Source organism: Bufo gargarizans, chromosome 4 (genome assembly GCF_014858855.1).
Source record: "Bufo gargarizans isolate SCDJY-AF-19 chromosome 4, ASM1485885v1, whole genome shotgun sequence".
NCBI classification, from domain to species: Eukaryota; Metazoa; Chordata; class Amphibia; order Anura; family Bufonidae; genus Bufo; species Bufo gargarizans.
In genome coordinates this window covers 498,191,220-498,219,171 of record NC_058083.1, presented here as the reverse complement: position 1 = coordinate 498,219,171, position 27,952 = coordinate 498,191,220, and the positions used below count along the sequence as shown (strand labels likewise).

Here is a 27,952-nt window from a genome sequence, read left to right as displayed (position 1 = left end):
AAAGTTCTATGAACTCACTATGCCCATCAGCGAATACCTTAGGGTGTCTTCTTTCCGAAATGGGGTCATTTGTGGGTTTTTTCTACTGTTTGGGCATTGTAGAACCTCAGCAAACATGACAGGTGCTCAGAAAGTCAGAGCCACTTCAAAAAGCGGAAATTTTTTTTTTTACCCAAACATTTTTTTTTTTATCAAAGACATGTAGAACAATAAATTTAGAGAAAAATTTATATATAGATGTCGTTTTTTTTAAACATTTTACAACTGAAAGTGAAAAATGTCATTTTTTTGCAAAAATTTCGTTAAATTTCGATGAATAACAAAAAAAAGTAAAAATGTCAGCAGCAATGAAATACCACCAAATGAAAGCTCTATTAGTGAGAAGAAAAGGAGGTAAAATCCATTTGGGTGGTAAGTTGCACGACCGAGCGATAAACGGTGAAAGTAGTGTAGTGCCGAAGTGTAAAAAGTGGTCTGGTCATTAAGGGTGTTTAAAGGGGTTATCCAATGATTAATGTAGAAAATTAAAATCAGAGATTATATAGTACATGACAATAAATATTTCTAACAGAGCTAGAATCAGCCCTCTAGATTTTTATCAAGCAGGCAGCTCGGGGGGGGGGGGGGGGGGTCTTAACAAGGTTCCAAGCAGAGGTTCAACATGCAACAAGAAGAAATGGGAGTGAGACAAAACTTTTTTAAGCATTCAATTTAATGAAAACAACGAATAAACTGAAACAGGCTGTTTTTCAGCTGATCAAAAGTTTAGGACCACACCTCCAAAAAAAACAAAAAAAACGTAACCCCCCCAAAACCGAAATCCAACTTCCAAACGTTATTGTTTATCACTTCCAAAATTCATTTCGGCATGCTTGATGCAAGCGTTTCCATGAGTGGGAACATTTCTCCAAGTGGTAAAGACGGCCACACAAAGGCCATCTACTGTCTGGAACTTTTGTCCATTTTGTAAACTTCCCTTGCCACCCATCCCCAAAGGTTCTCAATTGGATTTAGATCAGGGGAACACGCAGGATGGGCCAAAAGAGTGATGTTATTCTCCTGGAAGAAGTCCCTTGTCCTGCGGGCATTGTGTACTGTAGCATTGTCCTGTTGAAAAACCCAGTCGTTACCACACAGACGAGGGCCCTCAGTCATCTGGACATAGCCAGCGGCCGTTTGACGCCCCTGCACTTCCTGAAGCTCCATTGTTCCACTGAAGGAAAAAGCACCCCAGACCATTATGGCACCCCCTCCACTGTGGCGCGTGGAAAACATCTCAGGTGGGATCTGCTTGTCATGCCAGTAACGTTGGAAACCATCAGGACCATCAAGGTTAATTTTTTTCTCATCAGAGAATAAAACTTTCTCCCACCTTTGAATGTCCCATGTTTGGTGCTCTCTTGCAAAGTCCAAACGAGCAGTTCTGTGGCGTTCAAGGAGACGAGGTCTTTGAAGACGTTTTTTGGTTTTGAAGCCCTTCAGACTCAGATGCCGTCTGATGGTTATGGGGCTGCAGTCAGCACCAGTAAGGGCCTTAATTTGGGTCGAGGATCGTCCAGCGTCTTGACGGACAGCCAATTGGATCCTACGGCTCAGTGCTGATGAAATTTTTTTGGGTCTTCCACTTGACTTTTTTTGTTCCATAACCCTAAGGATCATTTAAGAAATTCCAAATGACTGTCTTACTGCGTCCCACCTCAGCAGCGATGGCGCGCTGTGAGAGACCCTGCTTATGCAGTTCAACAACCCGACCACGTTCAAAAAGGGAGAGTTTTTTTGCCTTTTCCATCACAACGTGTGACTACAGAAAATGACAATGAATCCACATCTTTGCACAGATTTGGCCTTTTAAAGGCATGTGGTCCTAAAATTTGGATCAGCTGAAAAATAGCCTGTTTCAGTTTAATCGTTATTTTCAATTAATTGAATGCTCCAAAAATGTTTTGTCTCACTCTCATTTATTCTTGTTGCATGTTGAAGCTCTACTTGGAACCTGGTTAAGATCCAACAAGGTAAAATATTTTTTGCCATTTTTTAAGTGGTCTTAAACTTTTGATCAGGACTGTACATTTTATTGAATAAACTCAGTGACTAAGTTTTTAATTACATGTAATTACAAAAGTATTCAGATCCAGGTGCTGGTTTAAAAACTGCAGAATATTTTTTGTGGGACGACCCCTTTAATTGATGCAACTATACATCATTTTACATCGACTTACATTTACGATGCGTCCCCTGTGCCCAGATTCAAGTTGTGCGCACGTGATCCCATCACTTCCTCATTTCCATGACATTATGTACGTACAGTAGTTCACATGATCTCCCCTCTGGATCATAACAACCCCAATGTACGCAGTGTCATGATCACTCAGTTGGCATATATAAAGGAAGTACTGTGCTATAATTAGGAAGCACTGTGCTGCTAGAGCATGTGTAGTGAGTATTACTGGAGAAAGAAAAGGAGGCATAGTGGCAGGTATTGAGAGGACTATGAGGTCTGGTGGGCACGTTGTCAAGCAGAGAGCGATGCAGCACCCCCAAACCAAAAGTCTCATACAATAAAAAAAAAAAAAAAAAAGCATGGATAAATTTAGGAAATTTTCGGGTCCTGGAAAACCCTATGAAATGTGTCTTGGGTCTTCCTATGCAATTCTATAAAATGCTCAACGGGACTCTCATGGGAATAGACAGAGAAATGAGCCCCGGTCCACAGAAGGATTCGGAGAGCCAGAACAAGGGGTCACATGGAGAATAAAAAGGATCTCAAATCAGCAATAAAGTCACAGGTAACAAAAGTAACTGCACAACTATTACCTGGTGTACTTTACAAACTGGCAAAAATAAAAATCATGGACTGCTTCTTTAACATGGCCATAGCATGAAAAAACTGAATTCAATGGTTTGGTTTGGGCATGTAAAGTATTAAGTGTTCTTGCAAGGCAAGACCACTTACTGTTATCTCATATATATTCTTATTATTATAGCCACATTTACCACCCTAACTCCTCCCACAGTTTTTACACTACATAGACAGTAATAAACCGAAATGTGCGGACTGTTCCCGATTGGTGTGCTATTACTTTGTGGAACGTTTCGCCGAAAGGTTGACGAAATATCAGCGTTTTTATGGCGAAAATCTGTTCCATAGGAATGAGTAGGGGAATGTTCGAAACTAAAGTGGGAGCTGAAAAATCAGGACATGATTTCTAAACTGCCACCACTCCGTCATTTTCAAGCCCACCTACACAAATCTTATATCAAAACGTTCAGCTATCCCTGCTGCCACTAAGCCGTAGTCCTGATCGTTTTCACACTATGACCATTTGTTTGCAACTTACGCCGCCCATTGACAATAATTGAAACTCCACTCCAGCCACCTCAAATTTGAAGGGCAATTTCTAAACTGCGACTGTGCCTTCATTTTTAAATATTTCAGAGACAAGGCATTAAAATGCAGGTCTGGGTCTTGCGATTCTCAAAATATAAAGCTATAGGATTTATAATTTTTAAACTACAACCGTTTAAAGATGGCAACAGCCAGTGAAGTGAGCAATTGGTTAGTGTAATGTTTACCATCTTTACTCACTCCAAACACTCCACACAGTTACTCAGCCCACTCCATAAAGTTACTCTGCCCAGTCCAACCTTCCCACAGTTACTCCAGCCACTCCACCCAGTTACTCCGCCCACTCCAATTGTAGACTACTGGTGGAGGCAAGAACTCTTCACACAATTTCCCCAGAAATAATAGTATTTCTAATTATTATTATTATTATTATTAATTAAAGAGGACCTTTCACTAGAATAAAACATCTAAACTAACTATACAGACGTGTAGAGCGGCGCCCAGGGATCCCCCTGCACTTACTGTTATACCTGGGCGCCGCTCCATTCTCCCGTTATATCCTCCGGTATCTTCATAGTTAGGCTCCACCCAGGGGAACCTGCCGGCGTCTCATTCTCCCAGGCTGTAGCGCTGGCCAATCGCAGCGCTCAGCTCATAGCCTGAGAGAAAAAAAAAGCCTCTCCGGCTATGAGCTGAGCGCTGCGATTGGCCAGCGCTACAGCATGGGAGAATGAGACGCCGGCAGGTTCCCCTGGGTGGAGCCTAACTATGAAGATACCGGAGGCTATAACGGGAGAATGGAGCGGCGCCCAGGTATAACAGTAAGTGCAGGGAGATCCCTGGGCGCCGCTCTACATGTCTGTATAGTTAGTTTAGATTTTTTATTCTAGTGAAAGGTCCTCTAAGTGCCATTCATTCCATAGCGCTGTACATATGATAAGCGGTGCACATACATAATACACACAATTGCACTAAGCATGAACAAGACAGGTTACAGACTGGTAGAGAAGGAGAGAGGGCCCTGCCCGTGAGGCTTACAATCTACATGGTATGGGAGAAGGACACAGTAGGTGCAGGTATAGAACCTAAATAAAATGTGCACACCTCAGGTAGTAAATGACGCCTTTTCATATTAGCAAGTCACTTGCTGCCTAATAAAGTATTAGGATTGGCACGTGCCTATTTTAGGCTGAGACTTTGATTACATGTAAGATTTATCTGAGAAACAGGACTTTTTTTTTTTTTTTTTTTACATGCTATTAAGTCTATTTTGGAGCATATAAATTTTCAGTCCAACATTCTGTGTTTTCATGTTCTCTTTAGGCAGGCACAATATTTTTGTGGGCTCTTTTGGGATAAGCGTGCCTGAAGAAAGAATAAACACATTATCCTCCCAGTCCTGCTTACACTCCCATATGGCCTGGCCTTTCAAAAAGAACCCAGTCAGAAGGTTCACCGCTTCATTTTATTTGCCTATTGCATACTTTTTGTGCTTCAATAAGCAGAGGGAAAATGTGTTTTCTTCCTAGATATTATCTGCTTTGGAAAGAAAAGTGAAGGGCACGTTTTTCCAGATTATCGTTCTGGTCTCGTCTGCTTGCGAACAGACCCAAAGCCTCGTCAACAGCAGCGATAATTCTGAGGGTTCATGGTAAACACCCCCCCCCCCCCACGGTGGGTGTTCGTGCATTGCGGTCTGTGCAAGAGGCTCAAGTCTGAGAAGTGTTCAGGTACATACAATTTCTGCTACCTAAAGTTGGTTTTCAGGTTTGATCTAGGGTAGTCTTTTGGCCTTTTTTCTCCAAGTTTTATACATAAACTACGGTATTTCGTAAATGGTCTAAATTTAAGCCAGTGAGGAAGCTGTCTTACATTTAGAATTGGCGGTGGATATACCGAAGTTATGTGGAAGCCTCTACATAACTTCGGTGATTCACTGTCAGCGCAGGGGCTTATTAACACCAGTGTCAAACGCCGGTCTTAATAAAAGTGCCCCATAGTGCATCACAGTTTGTTGTGGAGCTGAGTGACAACGCTGACCCTTATTCACCAGCAAAGGTTCCCGAAATGAGCATCAGAACAACTGGACCATGAATCAAAGGAACAAGGTGGTCTAGTAAATCATGTTTTGAACTATATCACGTGGACCTGGGGGAAGAGATCCATGAGGACGCCCTGGGGCAGTGGCCCCCAACCTTTTGTATTTTGTGAGCCACATTCAACTTTCAGTGATGGTCAGGAGCAAAATTTTGAATGTGGAGAAACAAAATACATGAAATTGCAAATATGTGCTGATAAATTTCACACGGATATATTTAAAGGGAGTCTGTCACCACATTTTAGCATGTTAGACCGTTAAAATAGGGTTATGTGATCCAGCCAGAACATAAAAACGGTACCTTTGTGGTAGAAAATGGACTTTTCAATTTGCAGAAAACGAATTTATAAGATTATCTTCTGAGCCCTCTCAAGTGCCCAGGGCAGTCTCTCAATCCTCGGAGCCCCAGGCAGGCACCTCCTAAACGGCTGATAACTCCGCCCTCCATGCGCCTCTGCCCGCCCGTTTACTCCCCTCCCCTGTCCCTTTCCACTGCGGCTGTGCGGTACAAATCGTAGCGGGCGCATGCGCAATGCGATGCCCGCTCCTGGCAGGGCATCGCAATACCTATTGCGCATGCGCCCGCTACGATTTGTACCGCACAGCCGCAGTGGAAAGGGACAGGGGAGGGGAGTAAACGGGCGGGCAGAGGCGCACGGAGGGCGGAGTTATCAGCCGTTTAGGAGGTGCCTGCCTGGGGCTCCGAGGATTGAGAGACCGCCCTGGGCACTTGAGAGGGCTCAGAAGATAATCTTATAAATTCGTTTTCTGCAAATTGAAAAGTCCATTTTCTACCACAAAGGTACCGTTTTTATGTTCTGGCTGGATCACATAACCCTATTTTAACGGTCTAACATGCTAAAATGTGGTGACAGACTCCCTTTAACACTATTGTACCATCCAAACTGGCACTGTTTGGTGGTAAATCTACGTTATGTCTGCAAAAATGTAAATTGCCAGTACATATGGTCATAATTCAGGACCATAGCAAGGGGTCGCGAGCCACTGGTTGGGGACCACTGCTCTAGGGGAAGAGGAGGCGTTGATTGCTCTAGGGATGGGCAAACTGCAGCTCTCCAGCTGTTGTAAAACTACAACTCCCAGTATGCCCAGTCTGCCTACAGCTATCGGCCTACAGCAGGGCATGATGGGATTTGTAGTTTTACAACAGCTGGAGAGCCGCAGTTTGCCCATCCCTGCTCTAGGCAATGTCTTGCTGGGAAAACCTGGGGTCCTAACTTTCATGTAGATCTTACACCACTCCAACACTGGCATGGTCCCTGCTGCCCCTCACTGCTTGATCCTGGGCTCAACTTATAGAAAATGTTTTGGCGTTATGGGTAACCACTGTGGTTAGTGATCTGCTCAGTAGCTAGTCCAAACCATTTCCTGTGTGTTAAGCTTAGGACAAGGTAGTGGCGATTGTAGCAGGGACCGAAGCAGTTTCGGAGAGGATCAGCGAGTCAAAACAATTTTTTTTTTAAAACAATTATTCCCCTGAAAAGCCCTTTTAATGCTTTGGCTGATCGGTGCATAAAACACTATTTATTTTGCAGCGTTTTCTTTTAAGTTGAAAAAATAATAATACATTTAAAATTCCAACTTCAAATTTTCACCTTTCTAACAAATTGACTTGCAGTTTCAAGTATGAAGTATAATTTGTGGTCAGCCTTTGATTCCATGCCGGTAACTTCACCCATAATAGTCATTAACAACTCCAACGCTTCCCATGAAATTCTAAAGGTCACGGCCAGGAATGGAGGTCTGCACCACTTTACCTTTTAAACTTTCAAGCCAAACATTAGAAACTGAAGATACAGTTGTGAATCAGTGTGATAAACATCCCAATAGGTGCTCCAGATCAGCGTGAGCACCACATTCCACTCACAATGCCCCTTTTCCCAGGTCCGGGCAGCCACTCTTGTGCAATTTATAGCAGTGTTGGTTCAGGCTTGCCTAATGGATTGCACATTGGAATTCTGCCACACAACTCATCAGGAAATGTGAGTCTCTTCCCAGCATGAAGAGCACACGTGAACCTAAGAGGAGAACTCATTTCCTTCCCCCTTCACAGAAACACCATTCTTAAAATATACGTGCAGATTTATATGTCAAGTTTGGGTATGGGAGGGAAAAACCACACCGAACATAGGAAAGAAAGGGGTGAGGGAATAAGGCCTGGAAACTAGGGAAAGGAGATAGACACCTCCTAGAAAAACCCTAATCAAAGTCCTGACTAACTACCAGTATGAACAGACCCCAGAGGTAGGTGAGTTAATACACAGGAATACCCAATGTCCTAACTCACCCTATAGGACCCTGGTACTAATGTTAGGACTGAGACAACTTGTTCCTCCAAAAGGAAGGACAAACAGGAATCTCCCTCAGGCCTTAATACGAATGACAGGGAAAAGCAACACACAAAATAACCCAAACAAAATACAAAAGGGAAAGAAAACACTTAACTTCAAATGGCTATGGCAGCACCAGGAACTCAGCCAAGATCCACACAAAAGCTACCCACAACTTGAACAGAAGCTATACACCGCATAGTATAGTGGGAGAAAGATCCGTTTTCTATTGTGCCAGATTGTGTCAGTGAAAACGGATCCGTCCCCGTTGACTTACATTGTGTATAAGGACGGATCCGTTTGGCTCAGTTTCGTCAGACGGGACACCTAAATGCTGCAAGCAGCGTTTTGGCGTCAGCCTCCAAAGCGGAATGGAGGCGGAACTGAGCCAAACTGATGCATTCTGAGCGGATCCTTATCCATTCAGAATGCATTAAGGGTAAAACTGATCCGTTTTGGACCGCTTGTGAGATCCCTTAACGGATGTCACAAACGGAAACTAAAACGCCAGTGTGAAAGTAGCCTTAACACTGGTAAGTATTGGAAGTTTGTCTGTTGTCTTTTTCTATCCATCTATCACTTGGGGAGGGGGGGGGGGGGGCTTGAACTGTGGGGGTGATGGTACTGGGGGGGCTGCTGGCACTAGGAGGGGTGGCTGATGGCACTGGGGTGGGGGGGCCGCTGGCACTGTGGTGGGATGGCTTTGTGGGGGCTGCTGGCACTGAGGGGGGCTGCTGGCACTAGTGGGATAAACATTTTTTTATTAGGTTCATCAAAAAATTTCAGTTTTAATAGAAAGTTCTGTGGTGGGCAAGTACCAATTTATCTTGTATAAAGTAAGTATTAAAAAAAAAAAATGGGTGATGATATCTCTGGAAACTGTGCTCTAAACAAGTTCTTTTAAAGGGAACCTGTCACCGGGATTTTGTGTATAAAGCTGAGGACATGGGTTGCTAGATGGCCGCTAGCACATCCGCAATACCCAGTCCCTATAGCTCTGTGTGCTTTTATTGGTTGGAGACACCCACCCAGAAGGTGCCGTCGTATTCAGAGGCCGGTAAGTATAAAATCAACGCTTGGAGTTTGTACTGTTTGATTTGTTGCATTAATCAGTATGTGCTCTTATTATAGGCTTATTCATCATCATCGGCTGGCTCTCCAGCTGTGGCAAGCTCACCTGCCGGGGCCCGCTCAAAGACTCAGGGTTCGCGGGAATGTGCATGGCGGTCGTAGACATGCAAGTCTTGATTAAGTAGTTGTAATTTGCATTTTGTATTCAGATTTTCAGTTAATTTTGTATTTATTTTTCTTTCAGGGTTCCAGAGGCTCCACCAGAGAAGATGAGGCGCTCGGGTCCCTACCATTGATAATGAGCTCCTCATCCAACTGGTGGAGGCACATGCATCTTTATGGGACCACTTCGATGGCCACCACGCTGATCATCATCGAACCCAGCGGCTCTGGAGGGACATATGTTCTGACCTTTTTGAGACCTGGGGGGGGATCTAAATGCGGCGGCTCAGAAGAAATGTGGTAAGAACAGCAATATGCATTTTACTACATTCATATTGTTCTTTACATTACATCATGCTAATTTTTATTTTTATGTTTTTTTCAACAGTCAAACAGGTTACCACACGTTAGCGATCTCTCTGGGACAGCTTCAGGAGGGATTATAACAAGGAGGTTCAGGCCCCGAGTGGCTTCGGAGCAACCTTAGGGCCTATATACATCTATACAGCGGCCCTGGGGTTCCTGCGACGCACAATGGCACCAAGAAGGTACATTTTTTTAAGTACTGTAAAAATAATTTATTTAAAGGGGCTGTCAGGTAGCCATAGCATAGAACATGGATGTTGTATTTAAAGGACAATTCTTTACTTTCCTTTTCTTTTTTTTTCCTACAGAACTACCAGCAGCACTCGGGAGCCTGAACAACCTCCTGAGGTGGAACCGGAACGGATTGCCAACCCAGGCCCTCCTGCATCGGCTCAGGACAATCCGGGTCCCCTACCGGGATCCCTCCGCTCAACAGAGGCTCTTAGGTTTCCGCCCAAATTTGAGAGCCTTTGTGAGCAGGCAGAGATCCGGTAGGCCAAATCGAACTGGTTATGTGGACCTTGTAGAGGTAGTTTCCGATGCTCTGGAAGGTTTTGCCGAACATCAGAAGGAGTTGATTCGCCGACTTGATTCACCGCTGGGAGGGGGCAGAGTAGGATATTCAACGCAGCCCTAACTACCATTATGGGCTAGGCATAATCAGTTTGATGGACTCAATGACGCCCAAGCAGTAGCATGAGTTTAAGATCATGCTAGAGAACGGGTCATGGGAAATTATGTACCGATTATTGGAGATCCGGGACATATGGTCCGCTAACGAACACTATACATCTTTTAGTGTAAGTCATGTACAAGAGTGCGAAAGGTGTGGTCCGTGATCAGAGCTGAAACCGGACAGACTTGGAATTTCAACCAGACGGCCCCCAAGAGATTAGCAACGGAGCATTTAAATGCTTCAAAGCTAATGACAACCCTGAATACATGCAGTGGGGGGGACACGGAGATGCTACTCAATACAAAACGTTTGCACGTCTCCGTCTGAATGGCTTCCGCTCGTCTCCGTTTAGTCATTTTATTGACAGATCAGTTTCAAATGCATTTCAAACGGATCCGTGAAACGCCAGTGTGAAAGTAGCCTTAAATAACCACAATAGCCACACCTGGCGAAAGATGATGTGGCAAGCACCAGAGACAACACAGACGTCATTTGATCCAAACGAAAAACATGTCAGAACAAACCACGTGTTGCCAGTCTCACCGATCTCCTGCCACCTGTCGCGAGAACGTCCGTGACATTATAATACTTTAAGGACAAATTAGTCTAACGTCTGCAAACTTTTTTTTTTTTTCGACTAGTAGGGGAGATGAGGAACATTTGAACACGTCATTTCCTAGAATTGTAACGCTGATTGATGAAGCTCTGGGGAGGACTTAAGTACAAAAACATCATGGGTAAAAATAGTATTGTCTTTAAGACTATGCAGCAGCTGCAATAAATGAGAGCTTTCTTATTTATCTGACACTAAAAATGCACGCGCTGAAAAACAAACATTTTTATAGTAGAGTTAAAAAAATAAATAAAAAATAATCCAAACCCTTAGCGTTAAATTCTACAACTCTGGAAACTTTTAGTCACCAGTAGAGGGAGCTTAGGAGATTACAGCATACTCTTTACACATTGAGCTAAAATAAAATATATGTATACTGCTAGAAAATTAAAAAAGAAGAAGAACTCTGATGCAGCCATAATTATTACTATGCATCAAAGTTCACAGGACGGCTGGAAAGCTCCAATTGCCATGATTCGGAGACCCACAGGACCAATACCAGGTGTCATGATATGGGGCACCATTAGCTACCATGCCCATCCCCATCTGGCATTCATGGAGACAATATTGTCCAGTCTTCAGTATTTCCAGGAAATCGTAGAACCAGTTCTACGGCCTTTTTTGATTTGGTAATGTGGTGGAGACGTGATGTTCCAACAAGATAATGACTGCGCACGCCCTGTCCGCGCTATGCAACATGCTCTTCAGGGTATCGAACAGCTTCCCTTGCCAGCTCAATCACCACATCTCTTCCCGATCAAGAATGAATGTTTGAAACTGGATGCAGCAACAGATCTCCCATGCATAGCAGTGAACCATCACCTTGGTCAACTACAGACCCAAGATGAACGGGAGATGCCACCCAGTATTAATGTGACCTCGCCTCATTATATAATCTGCTGCAGAACCTAAAATAAAGGGGGCATCACCTTGCTTGTACAATCATAAGACCAAGCGCCACTAGCAGCTTAATTGCATTCAATTTTCCACATGTTCTTGTTTTTCATTTTCTGGTAGTGTAGTATACAGTAAGCTCCCCCTAGTGGGAGCACAGGGAGGTTAAATTTAATACAAATATATCTTTATTAGGGCAACCAAATGTTCTACGTCTGCTATAGTTAACGACCAAGGTCTAGCACACAACATATAAGCATGTACACCACTAAAGTTAAGTGACCGGGGAGTGTCAGCCTTCTATATAACAATATGTGGTGCACAGATGGATAACAGAGGCCTTCACCACACTGAAGTCTCCCGAACATTCATTATAGGACACTTAGTGGGGTTGTCTCACTTCAGCAAGTGGCATTTATCATGTAGAGAAAGTTAATACAAGACACTAATGTATTGTGATTGTCCATATCGCTTCCTTTGCTGGCTTTAATCATTTTTCCATCACATCATACACTGCTCGTTTCAATAGTCACGACCACCCTGCAATCTATCAGCGGTGGCCGGGCTTGAAGACTATAGGAAAAAGCGTAAGCCTCTCTAGTGGCAGAGACCGTGGGAGCTCACATAGGCAGGTGCTTTTTTTCTATAGTGTGCAAGAATGACCACCACTGTTGGATTGCAGGATGGTCGTAAGAATGGAAACGAGCAATGTATGATGTGATGGAAAAATGAATCCAGCCAGCAAAGGAGGCAATATGGACAATCACAATACATTAGTAAGTGCCTTGTATTAACTTTCTCTACATAATAAATGCTATTTGCTGAAGTGAGACAACGCCATTAATTAATGCAGGAAAAGCCTGCATCCTTATGGAGACATTCAGATACACAGTCTTTGACATTTTGGTTACCAAAAGCAGAGGATCTATGATGCAGGGGAGATCTAATTTCCTAAATCAATAACCACCATTAAACTTTCCTCTGAACTTGGCTTTACTGGAGAGCGTTTCAAGACTCCGCAGAATACAACTCTCTGCTATGTGACACCCACATATGGGTCACTTTAGCTTTTCTTTAATACACGTTTGCTATATTACAAGTCTTAGGGTACGGTACTATGGCCACACGTTCAGGTTTCTGCATGCCATCTTGGAAGCCAAAAATCAAGTGTGGGTCATAACGGAGAGAAATGATTAAGGACGCATCTTTCTCTTCGTTTTTGAATTCACTCCTGGTTTTGGCTTAGGCTACTTTCACACTTGCGTTGTTAATTCCGTTACTGAGATCCGGCAGAGGATCTCAATACCGGAATTAAACAGATCCGGATGCATCCGTTCTGTTAGGATGCGGTTGTGTGAAATCAAAACTGAAAAAATACCGGATCCGTCAATCAATATATTGAAAATCAATGGGTGACGGATCCGCATTTTTAGGCTCCTAAAAAAAAAAAAAAATTATCTGTCACCATTGACTTACATTGTTTAGAGTGCCAGATAGGTTTCTTTTTTTTTCCGTATTTAAGACCAGACACAAAACCGCAGCTTGAAGCAGTTTTGTGTCTGTTCACAAAACGGAATGCTGGCGGATTTCTTTCCATTCAGAATGCATGAGGACCAAACGGAAATGTTTTTTTTCCGGTATTGAGATCCTCTGCCGGATCTCAGTACTGGAAAACAACAACGCAAGTGTGAAAGGAGCCTAATAAAACTGAATCAAGAAACCTTACCATGTGGCCTTGCCCCTCATACTACATTACTGTAATGATACATTGTAGTTTATTGTACCTTGTTGGGCCTACATGCCCTAACATTTAGGCTTTCCATAGACAATATTGGCCAAACGCTTGCTTGGTTGACAGCTAGGTATCTCTTCCAACCTGCGCCGTGCATGCTCCTCCAAGAATGAGGGAAGGAAGAGGGCTACAGAGAAACTGCCAGACACCTCAGGTGGCAGCTTATCTCCCCGAGTAACTAAGAATCCGGCAGCTGAAATCCATCTGGCAATGGGACAGAGTCTGGAAGACCCTATACACATTAGATGGTTGGCAGGTTTGGCCATGACTTATCCAAGGTGTATGTTGTACACCCTTGTGTCCTGAGGGTCTCCCCTGTTTAACCCTCCCTTGATTCCCCGCAAAGAAAACAAACAGAGGCTGCTTTGCAAAAAGCAGTGGAAAAAAATGCTCTTCATCACATTCGTAGCCATCTCATATGAGAAGCTGTAAAGCCTTGCAGTCAGTTATAGCATTGCAGTGTTGTATTTGGCATCGAACACTTCAATCTCTCAAACAGCTGTTAGCAGCAGCACACAATTACATTACACAAGTCCCTCTCGCCAGGAGTCCAGGCGGGGACTGCTCTTGTGAAGTCTCATTCAACACACGTATGCAGAAATGTACTACTTTATTCATAAAACACAAAATAGCTATACATGTGAATGCCTATAGCGGCCACTGACGTCCGCATCCCTTTCCCAGTTCCTATGGTTTGGTTAGACTCAGGACTGGACGTACTGCTTCTGGCAGCTGCTGACGGTAAGGAAGTCAATGTAAGTGAAGATGATTATGTCTGAATCATGGACTCTGACATAAAAAACACTTTTGTTATAGTAGCTGAAAAATATTATTTTAGAAAAAAAAAAGAATAATCACCTTCCCAATCTTCTCTCTGCAGTTTATCTACTTTAGGGTCCATTCACACAACCGTATTTTCTGCCCGCATCCGATCCACATATTTTGAAGATTGGATGCGGACTCCGCTACTGCTACTGTCCACATCCGCCCCGCCAAAAAAATATACAAGTCCTATTTTTGTTTGTTTTGCGGATAAGAATATGTATTTTCAACAAAGGGCGGGACGTACCGTTTTGCAAAATGCGAACAGCATACAGACTGTCGGTGGCTGTGTTTTGCGGATCCACAATTTTCAGACGGCAAAACTGATTCAGTCGCATGACTGCCCCCACCTATACTGCAGCTTCTAGTTGCATCCCTTTTATGCCGATGTTAAAGAAAACCTCCTGTTGTATTTGTTTTCTTTAAATTAGAATGCACACCTTATTTCATGTGCCTGAATAAAGCTGCGTTTCAGCTTAAAGGGTTTCTGTCATCAAAAAATGGACGGCGCGTGATTTGCGGCGCACGGAGGAGACAAAGGATGTCAATCACCTTTACAAGGGCGTGCCAAACGGTGAGAGGACGGAGCCTCTAGGTGCTGCAGCAACGCCCCACTGGCACCTAGAGGCTCATTTGCATATTATGAAAGTTTCGCGCGAACGGCGGCAGCAGGGAGATATAAGTCACACAGTTCTGTTCTGATGACATTAGCACATCGCTAATGTCCGCCAGCTACATAATGGTTTTTCTGATGACACAGAGGGATGTTGACACAGATATTACTGTGTCCTTGTCTTTTCTCTTTAAGTGATGTTAGCACAGATAGTACTGCCTCTGTCTTCTTGTAAGTGATGTTCGCAATAATACTGCCTCCTTCTATTTCCCAGTAGGGGATGTTGGCACAGATGTTACTGTCTCCTTGTCTTTTTTTTCTCTAAAGGATATTAGCACAGATAGTACTGCTTCATTGTCTTTTCATGTAAATGAAGTTGGCAGCACTGATAACACTGCCTCCTTGGATTTCCCTGTACAGGATGACACAGATAGTACCTCCTTCTTGTCTGTCTCTCTAAGGGATATTAACACGGAAAACACTGCCTCCTTGGATTTCCTTCTATAGGCCCCATTACACGGGCACATTATTGTTAAGACGATCATACAAACGCTCGTTAGCGATCATCTGGCAGTGTAATACTGCTGCCGATTACCCTATTGCTTGTTCATCGGGTAATTGGGATCTTTTAACATGTTCAAAAAATCCTGGTTTGCCGGCGACAGATAGCGCCGTGTAATAGGCACTCTGCTGCCAGCAAACAATGAGACAGTATAGGGAAGAGCTATGCCTCAGCGATCGCTCGACCCTATACTGAGGAGGAGATCGCTGAATGTAATGGCAGCGGTCTCCTCCTCTATCCAGCAGGCGATTGCCGGGAGGGAACGCTTCCCTCCTGACAATTGTCTGCTCGTATCCTTGTTTCCTGTAAGAGATGGAGGCACAGACATCACTGCCTTCTAATGCCGACACAGACGGCATCCCCGCGATCCCCATTTGAATGGAGTGACAACATGCATGGATTCTGCTGCCGACTGTCTCTGGATTTCATCCTCTGCTTTGTAAAGGATGAAATCCACAGCAGAAATGCTGCGGATCATGTTGCAGAAATGTTCTGCAGCGTGCGAATAACACATACTAAAATCTCATAGACTTCACTGCTACGTAATATAAAAGATACAGATTTCTACACACTTGCACAGTGCAAAATATGCAGTGTATACGCCACGTGTGGCCTAAAGCTAAAGCTTACATGTCCATCATTTATTAGTAAGTCACATTATATTCGTATTATTTTTTGCAAGGGCTGGACATGCATTACAGGTTTTATGCTGAAAAATCTACATTTTAGTCCAAAATGTTGCCCCACCATTGCATATTATATTCCATCCAAACATGCTGTAGAATATTCAGGACAGGCATTTCGAAGTTTGGGAGAAGACTCGGTCAGGTTGTCTCTTGCCCTTTATTATATGTGATTATCAGACTGTAAACTGATAGAATTGTGCTCTTAATCTGTCAGTACATTATTATCTGAATAGGTTTGTCTCGGAGACTTTAGAAAAGCCACTGAATACGCTCTTTCATTAGGATTTCCTTGGTGTCATGTTCTGTCCTCATACCACACATAATTCACTCTTTGAAATCTTATGAACTCTGTTCACATTCTCACTCCCCGTCTCTGACCTCCATTCATGGTTAAGAACAGGTTTGGTGGTCAGACAGACATATTTGAATGGGGCTTAATATTAATACTGACTCCTAAGATCATCTACTTAAAGGGGCTTTCAGAGATAAAAAATAAATAAAAATAAAACATGAGTTAAAGGGTAAGAAATGGCATAAAATAAAATAGCCATTATTCACACAATAAATCCCCGGCTGCCCCAGCGCTCCTGTTCCTTTGATCCCTGCCGGGTCCGGAAGGTGAGCAGCACATTTAGGGCTCATGCACAGGACAGTATATGTATCTTGCAGTTGGCAAAAAAATGGATCCGCAAAATAATACGAATGACGTCCGTGTGCATTCCGTATTTTGCAGAGCGGAACAGCGGGCCCCTAACAGAACAGTACTGTCCTTGTCCGTAATGTGGACAATAATAGGACATGTTCAGTTGTTTTTTTTTGCAGAACGGACACACGGACATATGGAAACGGAAAGCACACAAAGTATCTTCCGTTTTTGTGTGTGGAGCCACTGAAATTAATGTTTCTGCATACAGTCTAAAAAAAAAAAAAAAAAAACGTAACGGACACAGAAATAAAATATGTTCGTGTGCATGAGCCCTACGGCTGCAGCAGCATCAGAGAGGAGGGACCACAAGAGCAGCCGTAGGGCTGCTTAAAACTTAAGCGCAAGATATTTTATTTTATGCCATTTCCTCCCCTTTAGCAGAAGAAAAGACAGACTTAGCTACATGCACAGGTCCATATGTGTTTTGCGGTCCACAAATTGCGGATCCGCAAAAGAAATGGATGACATTCGTATGCTATCTGTTTTTTATTTATTTGTGGATCCATCGTAACAATGCCTAAAATGGACAAGAATAGGACATGTTCTATTTTTTTTGCGGGGCTATGGAACAGACATACTGATGCAGAAAGCACACTGTGTGCTGTCCGCATATTTTGCGGACCCATTAAAAATGAATGGGTCCGCATCCTATCCGCAAAAAAAAACTAAAACAAACAACGTTCGTGTGTATGAGGCCTTAAAAGGGTTTTCCTAGACTTGTATACTGATGACCTATCCTCTGGATAGGTCATCAGTATCTGATCGGTGGGGGCCCGACACCCACATGGGCGGTAGTACCCTTCTACTCTGTCTAGATACATTCGGGGGGAATTCATCATAGACCGCCCTAAACATCCCCTGCGCTGCCAGAGGCTGTAACTAATGTACGATGAGAAGCAAGCCTTGTCATAACTTCGGTGCATGCTCCGGCGGTCAGAGAGTGTCTTTTGTGAAATTCTGGGACCCCCAAATTGGATAATTTCAGACCCAACATGCCTCCTACAGATCGTGGACGCCTTTCAAGAATAATTTAAAGGGCTTCTGTCATCCCCAAAACTCATTTTTCATTTTTGGGCATATTAAAATCCTTTTTGGACGACTATTCCTCCTTTCAAAAAAACACCCCCTCCTCCTGCTGATTGACAGGGCCAGGGAGCGCTCTCCTCCTCCGGCTGGCCCTGTCTGCAATTCAAATCCCGCGCCTGCACCTCATTCGGCGCAGGCGCTCTGAGAGAAGGACGTTTGCTTCCTCAGCACTTCCTCAGTGCGCCTTTGCCGATGACGTCTTCTCTTTTGGGTTTAGAGGTGACGTCATCGGCGCAGGCGCACTGAGGGAGTGCTGAGGAAGCGAGCGTCCTTCTCTCAGAGCGCCTGCGCCGAATGAGGTGCAGGCGCGGGATTTGAATTGCAGACAGGGCCAGCCAGAGGAGGAGAGCGCTCCCTGGCCCTGTCAACCATCAGAGCAGGAGGAGGGGCGTTTTTTTTAAAGGAGGATGCGGCGGCTACCAGCAAGTAGACGCCCTACTTGCTGGTAGTGAAGTCATTTGTATATTTTAAAAGATCGATTTTTAGTGAAACCAAGCCACAGAACAAGGTAAGAGCCCTATATAGGGAATAGTCATCCAATAAGGATTTTAATATGTCCGAAAATGAAAAATGAGTTTTGGGGGGTGACAGAAGCCCTTTAACACACCAGCTCTGGGCTGTTTATTGCATGCAGCTGTAGAAACCATAATTCTTACCCAATCAGCATTTCTGTAAGCTTTACAAAGCCGACATAAGCCAGCTCGAAGGCCCCCCTATGTCTGGACTGCAAGAGGTGATGCTTAAAATAGTCGCCCATTTCAATGACCTGCAATAAATACAAACACAATAGGTTTAATGGTCTTTATGAGAAATACAGATTTTTTTTCACGTACACAAAGACGCTATTTTAACACATTTACAGACCCCATCAAATTTCTTTATTTCAGCATCTGATCGTCCCCAACTTTTAATAATATGGCGCTGCATTTTCCTGAAGATAATACCACCACAAGCAGCAATTAAAATCTGGCAGGGGCTTGTCGTTGGTAGGAAGAAAGCAACGAGTAAGCTCAAACTCAAAATGCCACCCACTAAATATGCTGATGAAGGACCCCCCCCCCTCCCCCCCTTCCCAAAATACACACGAGGCACTGTTTACAATGCTTTGGAGCCCTACATTTGCTGTATACACCAGGAAAGCCATTGTGCACATCAAACATACATACAAAGCAGAGATATTCAGTAAAAATAAAAATATGGTATCATTTCTAATGTCGATGGCTGCCACACATTTTTGTACTTCATGTTTTTGTTGGGATCTAGAGGCCACACAGAGAACAGAGGGCACACGCACAGGGATACGCAGTCGGGATGTGCACCCATCGAGCTTGCAGAGTAAGCCTAACATCAAAGCACATTCAGTTTGCTGAAAATACACAAATACGCGACAAACTTTATAATTCGATTTTTTAAATGATAGAACACGTCCTATTCTTGGTCGCAAATGCGGATCCACGGACTCATTGACGTCAACAAATCAGCAAAAAAAAAATAAATGGATGCAACATGGATTTCATCTGTATTTTGCAGATCCGCATTCTGTGGACCACAAAATACATACGGTCATGTCAACGTAACCCGAATCTGTGAAAAATATATTTAAAGGGCATCTGTCAGCAGTTTTGTACCCAAGACACTGGCTGACCTGTTATATGTGCGCTTGGCAGCTGAAGGATTTGTGTTGGTCCCACTGTTCATATGTGTCCTGCATTACTGAGAAAACTGATGTTTTAATATATGCAAATGAGCCTCTAGGAGCAATGGGGGCGTTGCCGTTACACCAAGAGGCTTAGCTCTCTCTGCAACTGCTGCTCCCCCTCCACAGGGTCAGACAGTGTAAACGTCATCACACCTGGACCGGTCAATCAAAGTGCAGAGAGAGCTGAGTCTATAGGTGTAATGGCAACGCCCCCATTGCTCCTAGAGGCTCATTTGCATATAGTAAAACATAATTTTTCTCAGTAATGCGGACACATATGAACATGGGACCAACACAGATGCCTTCAGCTGCCAAGTGCAGATATAACAGGTCAGCCAGTGTCATAGGTACAAAACTGCTGACAGATGGACTTTAAAATAAGTAAACGTTCATCACTGACATAGGAAGAATAAAACAAAATTCAGGTTAGCAAACAGAACCACGGTGATCTGACTCCAGCTGATAAGGTCGGTATCTGCACAGTGTCAGGTTTTTCAAACATGTAAGATTTCAGCATTCCTGCTCCATTCATGATTGCACATTTGATAAGAAAACCTAAAGAGAATGCAAAACATCTGGAGAAGAAAATGGAAAAAAGATGGAGAAGTGCTCCCCTTATCTAATCTTGAGAACATCTGAGGGCAGTCCTGGTACGTCTGAGAACCTGGAGGTCGTACCCAGGAAAAAGAATTGGCTGAAGACACCGAGGGGTATTCAGTAACAGTGCTAAATCTTATGTGTTGATCTGCATCAGACCAGGACATTCCACTCTGTAATCATTATTTTATTTAATAAAATTCAAGATATATAAGAAAATCGATTTGCTTTGTTTTCCAGAAATAGCACCGCCTTTGACAGGCCCTACACACGTACATGGGAGAGATATGCTTTTACTGACTGCCAGATGGACAGTATGATGAGATGCGATACTGTCACGGGAATCAGGATAGAGCGGAGGTGCACCCCCTGAGCTGCCACCCGGTCCCCTGTCCCTGCCTACTTGCACCACCTGCCCTAGGTGACGGAGCGCAACTGGGCGACAGTCCCTAACCTACTAAGTGCAAGCACAGAGAAAGACAGCAGGGAAGAGGACAGCCACTGACTGATAAGTAACAATAAGAGGACAAGAGGTAAAACAAAAACAGAAGGCGAGGCGGGTCAACTAGCCGAGGTCAGTCCAGGTGGTCACGTCAGAACAAGGGAAGAGGCAAAGACAAATTCGTAAACAAGCCGAGGTCAAAATCCTGGAGGTAGCGTCAAGGTACAGGGAGCAGGCAGAAGAGGTGTCAAGAGGCGGATCGAGATTCAATTCCAGAGGTAGCTTAATAACAAAGTACACAGCCTATAGGACGAAAATGACAGGCAACCTGTAGCCAGCAGGCCGCCTGCATTTATAGTTGGGAGTGAGGGTCATGTGACGTGGCCAGCGTCACATGACCGACAGACAAACAAGTCGAGCACCGAGGGATAAGCTCGGCTCTCAAGGCAGACCTAAGAGCGGGGAGCCTCCCAGCTAGCAAGGCCGCCCTGGGAACGAGGCCAAACACAGATCCTCGCTCCCGAAGCTAAGCAGCAGGTCTGATGCTGATGGCAGACTGAGTGTGCCTTCGGCGCCACATTATAGATACTGTTGTTACAAATGGCGGAGGGTCTCTTCTCTAGGGGGGGGGGGGGGGGGATTGGGATGGTTTCTTCTTTTCTTTTTTTTGTGGGTGGGTTCAGTAATGGCTCTGTATGTCATTTATATGATCTGCTGTATTACTATCTGTAAAGAAGGAGTCCTTATTGTTTGTATCATTTTGAAAAAGCTGTTTAATAAAAACTGGAAAAAAAAAGAAAAGAAAAAAAAAAGAAAGAAATGGCACCAACCTTTGCTCATCGTTTCTGGTATTCAGCCCCATTCACTTAAGCTGCAATACCAGGGATAGCCATGGACAAGAGTGGTGCTGTATTATAAAACAAAAAAACAAAAAAAAGATTTTCTTCTCATTCACCAAAGGTAAGAAACTGACTCTGCTACAAGTAAGATGGAGGAGTGAGTTCATCCATTTTGGTATATAGCATACCTGGCCAAGCATGTCAAGTCCAGACAGATGAAGCACTCTGAAAGTCATGGTCATCAATGAGCACGTTTCTGAACCTCAAAAATAAAAATAAAAAAGTCCATAGATCTGTCACTCAAATTGAAAGGGTACATATCTGATCAGTGGGGTCCAGGATCATCTGTGTGAAGAGACCGCGGTGCTCTAGTGAGAACTGCAGTCTCTTCCAAAGCCAGTGACGTCACGTTTACTGGGCACATGGCCTAGACCCGGCTAAATCCAATTCAAGTGAATAGGCCTGGGCTGCAATACCAAGCACAGCCGCTATATGATGTACGCCACTGTACCTAGTCAAACAGCTGATCAGCGCATGGGTTAGAACTCCACCGATCCAGAGGATAGGTCATCAATATTAAACACCCGGGAAAAAACTTTAAGGTATATTTTGGGGGAGAAGATATAAGTAATGTAAAAATACAGTGATAAAGTGGAACACTACTTAAAAAAGTAGCTTCAATGATGGGATGTGGTGCGGCAGCAACGGATTTAAAGGAGTTCTACCACCCAATGATTTATCGGATATGAAGAGATGGCGCTCCACGTTGGGCAGGACAGCTGCCGAGCCTGACACAAGCAAGCATCATGCGTGGGTCCAATTAATTAAAATATGGTGAGAGCGTACCCTGCCCAACCCCTTTAAATCACCCGTGGTATGCCAGACAGGCAGCAGTGAAATATCTGAAGTGACTTCTAAAAAAAAAATTATATATATATATATATATATATATATATATATATATGACGAAAACGGACAGCAACTCCAGGTAGTACAAAAATGTATAATTTATTGGGCCACAGTGGCACAGAGGCGACGTTTCGGCTCAAAATCCAGAGCCTTTCTCAAGCATATATATATAATAAGTTGAAGATTTACAGGAGACTTTTCGGCCTTCCACAGTTGTCTAGGTGATTGACACACCCTAACTTCTTGTGGAAGGTGAAAAGGGGTCTCCAAGAAACCCCCAAAAAAAAATAAGAAAGCAGATATGTTTTTTTTGTGATCAAATGAAGGGCTATCAATGTAGTACATGAGCGAGACTGGTCCTCTAGAGTGGCCTTCCATTCTGCTTCAGAGGGGAGTTTAGAGGGATTCCTTAAAGGGGTTTTCTGAGACTTCACAACCGATGACCCATCCTTAGGATAGGTCATCAGTATCTGATTGGTGGGGGTCCGACACCCGGGACCCCCGCCAAATCAGCTGTTTGAGAAGGCACTGGAGCTCGCAGTACCACAGCCCATGGGGTGTAGCTTTATGTGTTCTAATATATAATAAATGTATTAGGAACATGATGGTGGCTCAGTGGTTAGCAGGACAGGGGGCCAAGATTGAATCCGTTTAGGTTCCGTCTTTGTTTTGGGCTCCTACAGCTACTGCAGAAAGTTCTGGCTCTACATAGACCTCAGGAGATGAAATTCTGGGTGTAATAATCTGACAACCCATATAGATTAAGCATCACTGAGACATGAGGTGTCGAGCTCCTTACTGTATCTCCCCGTGACACACAGAACATGTTCATATACACCGTAAGAAAAACAATCTGTACCTCAAGATCTTTAAACTCAATACTGCAAGGACTATGAGGACTCAGACACTGCTTAGATTACGACAAGATACAGCTCTGGAAATCTGCCACTGTCAATGGGTCCAAAACAAATAACAAAACAGGATTTATAAAGGGAAAAAAACAACACATTTTTCAGACATAATAAACTATAACGGGGATGTGTGGGAACATGAACGAGTGCAGTCCGAGCGTGCGGCACAAGATGACCTTAAATAAAACTAAAAGCAAATCACAAGTAAAGACACTCTGACTGGTTCTCACATCAGAGGCAACCTTAGGCCTCATTCAGACGGGCATATTGTACTTTGCTATGCCTGGACCCCCAAGGTCTACTGAACCAAACCACCATAAGACTGAGCAATGCGGTTGTACCCACATCTTAAACATAACACCCAGACCCTCAGCGTGCTGCAGCCCAGAACTTACATCAGAGAACCCTATGGTGACCTAAGATTGATTCACTTGAGCCTTGGAATTTCGCAGATGTAACTTAGACATAAAATGTGGTCACATAACGTCCGTGTGTATCCAGTCTCTGAGCAAAGGCCTCATTCACCACCAGCTCTTGGACAATCCCCAAAAGTTCCTTTTAGTATTCCCTAAGACCAGTCATCAAGTAATTTCCAGCAGGACATGTTTTCAGGATCTTCCCCCTGTTGTGGTTCTACTGAGTGTCAGAACTAAGAAATGGGGGTGTCTGCTGCAGGCAATGAGGCACATTATTTTAAAACTCCCAAGGGCGGCAATAAAACTTCAAAAGCCATTCCTATCTGAGACATACAGACAGTAAATGCCATAAAGAAATAATAAACGACTGTTTCTGGTCGATGTAGTCACAAATATACAAGGCTACGACCATGGTTTCTTATGAGAGTTAAGAGGGCGACCATGTACCCAATGGGGTCATATTTATGCACAATTATCTATTCCTCCCTGATGTACTGAACAAAAGGGCGACCGAAATATCGGGGTGCTGCACAGCATGGCGTCATGGACAGCAGGTCATGCACCTCTGCCCTGCACCCAGTCCACAAGTGACATAAGCAACAAGTTAATGTTGACTTTGGTCATTGAGTTTCTGATAAAAAAAAGGCTCCATTTCTGATAAATTCTCTATACTTCATTATCACACCACCAGTCCTATCTACTGTTAGAAGTTGTGACAGTTAAAGGGAGAGAGTTGTGGCAGTAAGGACACACCCCCTGAGCTGTGATAGGGAGAGAGCTGTGGCAGTAAGGACACACCCCCTGAGCTGTGATAGGGAGAGAGCTGTGGCCGTAAGGACACCATCCCTGAGCTGTGATAGGGAGAGAGCTGTGGCCGTAAGGACACCATCCCTGAGCTGTGATAGGGAGAGAGCTGTGGCCGTAAGGACACCATCCCTGAGCTGTGATAGGGAGAGAGCTGTGGCCGTAAGGACACCATCCCTGAGCTGTGATAGGGAGAGAGCTGTGGCCGTAAGGACACCATCCCTGAGCTGTGATAGGGAGAGAGCTGTGGCCGTAAGGACACCATCCCTGAGCTGTGATAGGGAGAGAGCTGTGGCAGTAAGGACACCATCCCTGAGCTGTGATAGGGAGAGAGCTGTGGCAGTAAGGACACCATCCCTGAGCTGTGATAGGGAGAGAGCTGTGGCATTAAGGACACCATCCCTGAGCTGTGATAGGGAGAGAGCTGTGGCAGTAAGGACACCATCCCTGAGCTGTGATAGGGAGAGAGCTGTGGCAGTAAGGACACCATCCCTGAGCTGTGATAGGGAGAGAGCTGTGGCAGTAAGGACACCATCCCTGAGCTGTGATAGGGAGAGAGCTGTGGCAGTAAGGACACCATCCCTGAGCTGTGATAGGGAGAGAGCTGTGGCAGTAAGGACACCATCCCTGAGCTGTGATAGGGAGAGAGCTGTGGCAGTAAGGACACCATCCCTGAGCTGTGATAGGGAGAGAGCTGTGGCAGTAAGGACACCATCCCTGAGCTGTGATAGGGAGAGAGCTGTGGCAGTAAGGACACCATCCCTGAGCTGTGATAGGGAGAGAGCTGTGGCAGTAAGGACACCATCCCTGAGCTGTGATAGGGAGAGAGCTGTGGCAGTAAGGACACCATCCCTGAGCTGTGATAGGGAGAGAGCTGTGGCAGTAAGGACACCATCCCTGAGCTGTGATAGGGAGAGAGCTGTGGCAGTAAGGACACCATCCCTGAGCTGTGATAGGGAGAGAGCTGTGGCAGTAAGGACACCATCCCTGAGCTGTGATAGGGAGAGAGCTGTGGCAGTAAGGACACCATCCCTGAGCTGTGATAGGGAGAGAGCTGTGGCAGTAAGGACACACTCTCTGAGCTGTGAGAGAGATGCAGCAGAAAGGACATTATTCCCCCCAGCCCCCCAAGAAAAGATATACCCTCTGAGCTGTGATAGGGAGGGAGATGCCGCAGGAATGACACACCCCCTGAGCTGTGATAGGGAGGGAGATGCCGCAGGAATGACACACCCCCTGAGCTGTGATAGGGAGGGAGATGACGCAGGAATGACACACCCCCTGAGCTGTGATAGGGAGGGAGATGCCGCAGGAATGACACACCCCCCAAGCTGCGATAGGGAGGGAGATGCCGCAGAAATGACCCCCCCCCCCCCCCGCCAAGCTGCAGAAGGGAGAGAGGCAGCGAAAATTACCCCCCTAAGAAAAGATAAACCCCTTGAGCTGTGATAGGGAAAGAGCTGCAGCAGAATGGATTTGGCCCCTGAGAAAGGACACACCACCTGAGCTGTCGGGGAGAGGACACATCTCTTGAAAAAGGACATATCCCCTATGCTACCAGCCTGAAGAAAATCTACCAGAGCAACAGGATAAATGAATGGGGAGATCTCTGGATCCATGTGAGGTGCAGGGCTGGTTCTAGCTTCGTTAGAAAGAGGTTGTCATGTACTATATGATGTCTGATTGTCATTTTTTACATTAGTCATGGGATAACCCCCTTTAAATGGCAAACGTATATATACGTATGCACACAGGTAACGTCATCCTAGTGCAGGGCTGGCCAACCTACGGCTTTCCAGCTGTTGTAAAATTACAATTCCCACCATGCCCATCTGTAGGCCGATAGCTGTAAGCAGTCTGGCATGTCGTTTTGAAACAGCTGGAGGGCCGCAGGATGGCCATCCCTGTCCTAGTGCACGTTCTGAAGCATAATAAAATACAAAAATCTTGATTTCTGGTCAAACTCTATGAAACACTTATCAAGGGACATTAGGCCAAATTCACTAATATTATAGCCAAATCTAATGACGTCCCCCCCCCTCCACACTCTATTATGCAGACTCATGGCGGCCGAGTGTCAAAAACCCATTCCATATGACCACGGCAAACACCAAAGCTTTCATTTTAAAATAAATATTTTTTTTTATTAAAATAAAAGGCTGAATGAAGCCATTCCTTCAGAGAAGAACTCGGACTCTCCGGCTCTGCCTCCTGGGAAAATTCCTTTATTTTATCCCGGATTTCAGCCTTTGTATTTCCAACATTGCAAAGTATATTACCTCCCAGGACTGTGCCAGGCCAGAGCAGTTCTCGCTTTGCAGCGGGGGCTGCAGGGACTCGCCTCTTGTATGTGAGATTTGTGCGAGCATTAGGTAATCTTACGACTTCGCTCTGAGCAAATATTTGCATTTGTCAAGTTTAAAGAACGGCTAAAGGTGCCGAGGGCTTTTATAGACTGAGCAAATGTTGCTCTTAATTTAAGGTGCAGTTCCACTTTTGACAATTGTTTCGCACAAATTCAACTTTGTTTCCTCAAGTTCCTCCCAAGATATGTGCTGCACAGAGGTCAGCGCCGAGGTGCCAGTTCTTAAAGGGGTTGTCTCCCTTCAGCAAATGGCATGTATCATGTAGAGAAAGTTAATACAAGCCACTTACTAATGTATTGTGATTGTCCATATCGCCTCCTTTCCTGGCTGGATTAATTTTTCATTTCATATTACACACTGCTCGTGCTTGCACACTATAGGAAAAAGCGATTGCCTCTCTGGTGGCCGGCATTGAGGGAGCTCACATAGGCTAATGCTTTTTTTCTATAGCGTGCAAGCACAACCACCACTGCGGGATTGTAGGGTGGCTGTAACCATGGAAACGAGCAGTATATAATGTGATGGAAAAATGGTTACAGTCAGCAAAGGAAGCAATATGGACAAATCACAATACATTAGTAAGTGCCTTGTATTAACTTTCTGTACATGATAAATGCCATTTGCTGAAGTGACACAAACCCTTTAACTTGCATGCACACGTATGGAACATTCTGCGGATCAATAAGGGTATGGTCACACGATCAGGTTTCTGCATGCAGTTTTGGAAGCAAAAACCAGGAGTGAATAAAAAATAAAAAAAAATGGTTAGCCATATCGGTCCTTTACAATTTCTCTCCTTTTATGATCCACTTCTGATTTTGGCTTACAAAACTGCATCAGGGAACCCCAAGGGCTCTTCCACACGAGCAGATCAATCATGTTACTGCTCTGTGTCTCTGCTGTCCGGAGCAGGGTTTGGCTCTCTTTCACGCAGCGGATTCCAAGCACGGCATCCGCTCGTGTGAAAGAGGCCTAACAGTTTAAAAGTTCCCCCTGATCTTCCCCCATCTGTCGGCAGGATCAATCCTATTAAACCAGACATAACACCTGGTGGAGTTGATCCTGCTGAGTAAAACAATACCCCCGTTATGTAGATCCATTGTGCCATTCAAGAGCAAATTTACT

General features: G+C 44.5%; 1 protein-coding gene across 1 annotated transcript in view; it reads right to left on the bottom strand.

Moving 5' to 3' along the window:
• The window catches only part of THADA (THADA armadillo repeat containing), a 579,731-nt gene that overhangs the window by 427,015 nt on the left and 124,764 nt on the right, over nt 1-27,952 (bottom strand). Inside the window, exon 22 of the mRNA XM_044289288.1 lies at nt 18,501-18,610. Within this exon, the coding sequence (XP_044145223.1) occupies nt 18,501-18,610 (110 nt within the window). The remainder of the gene's footprint in view (nt 1-18,500; nt 18,611-27,952) is intronic.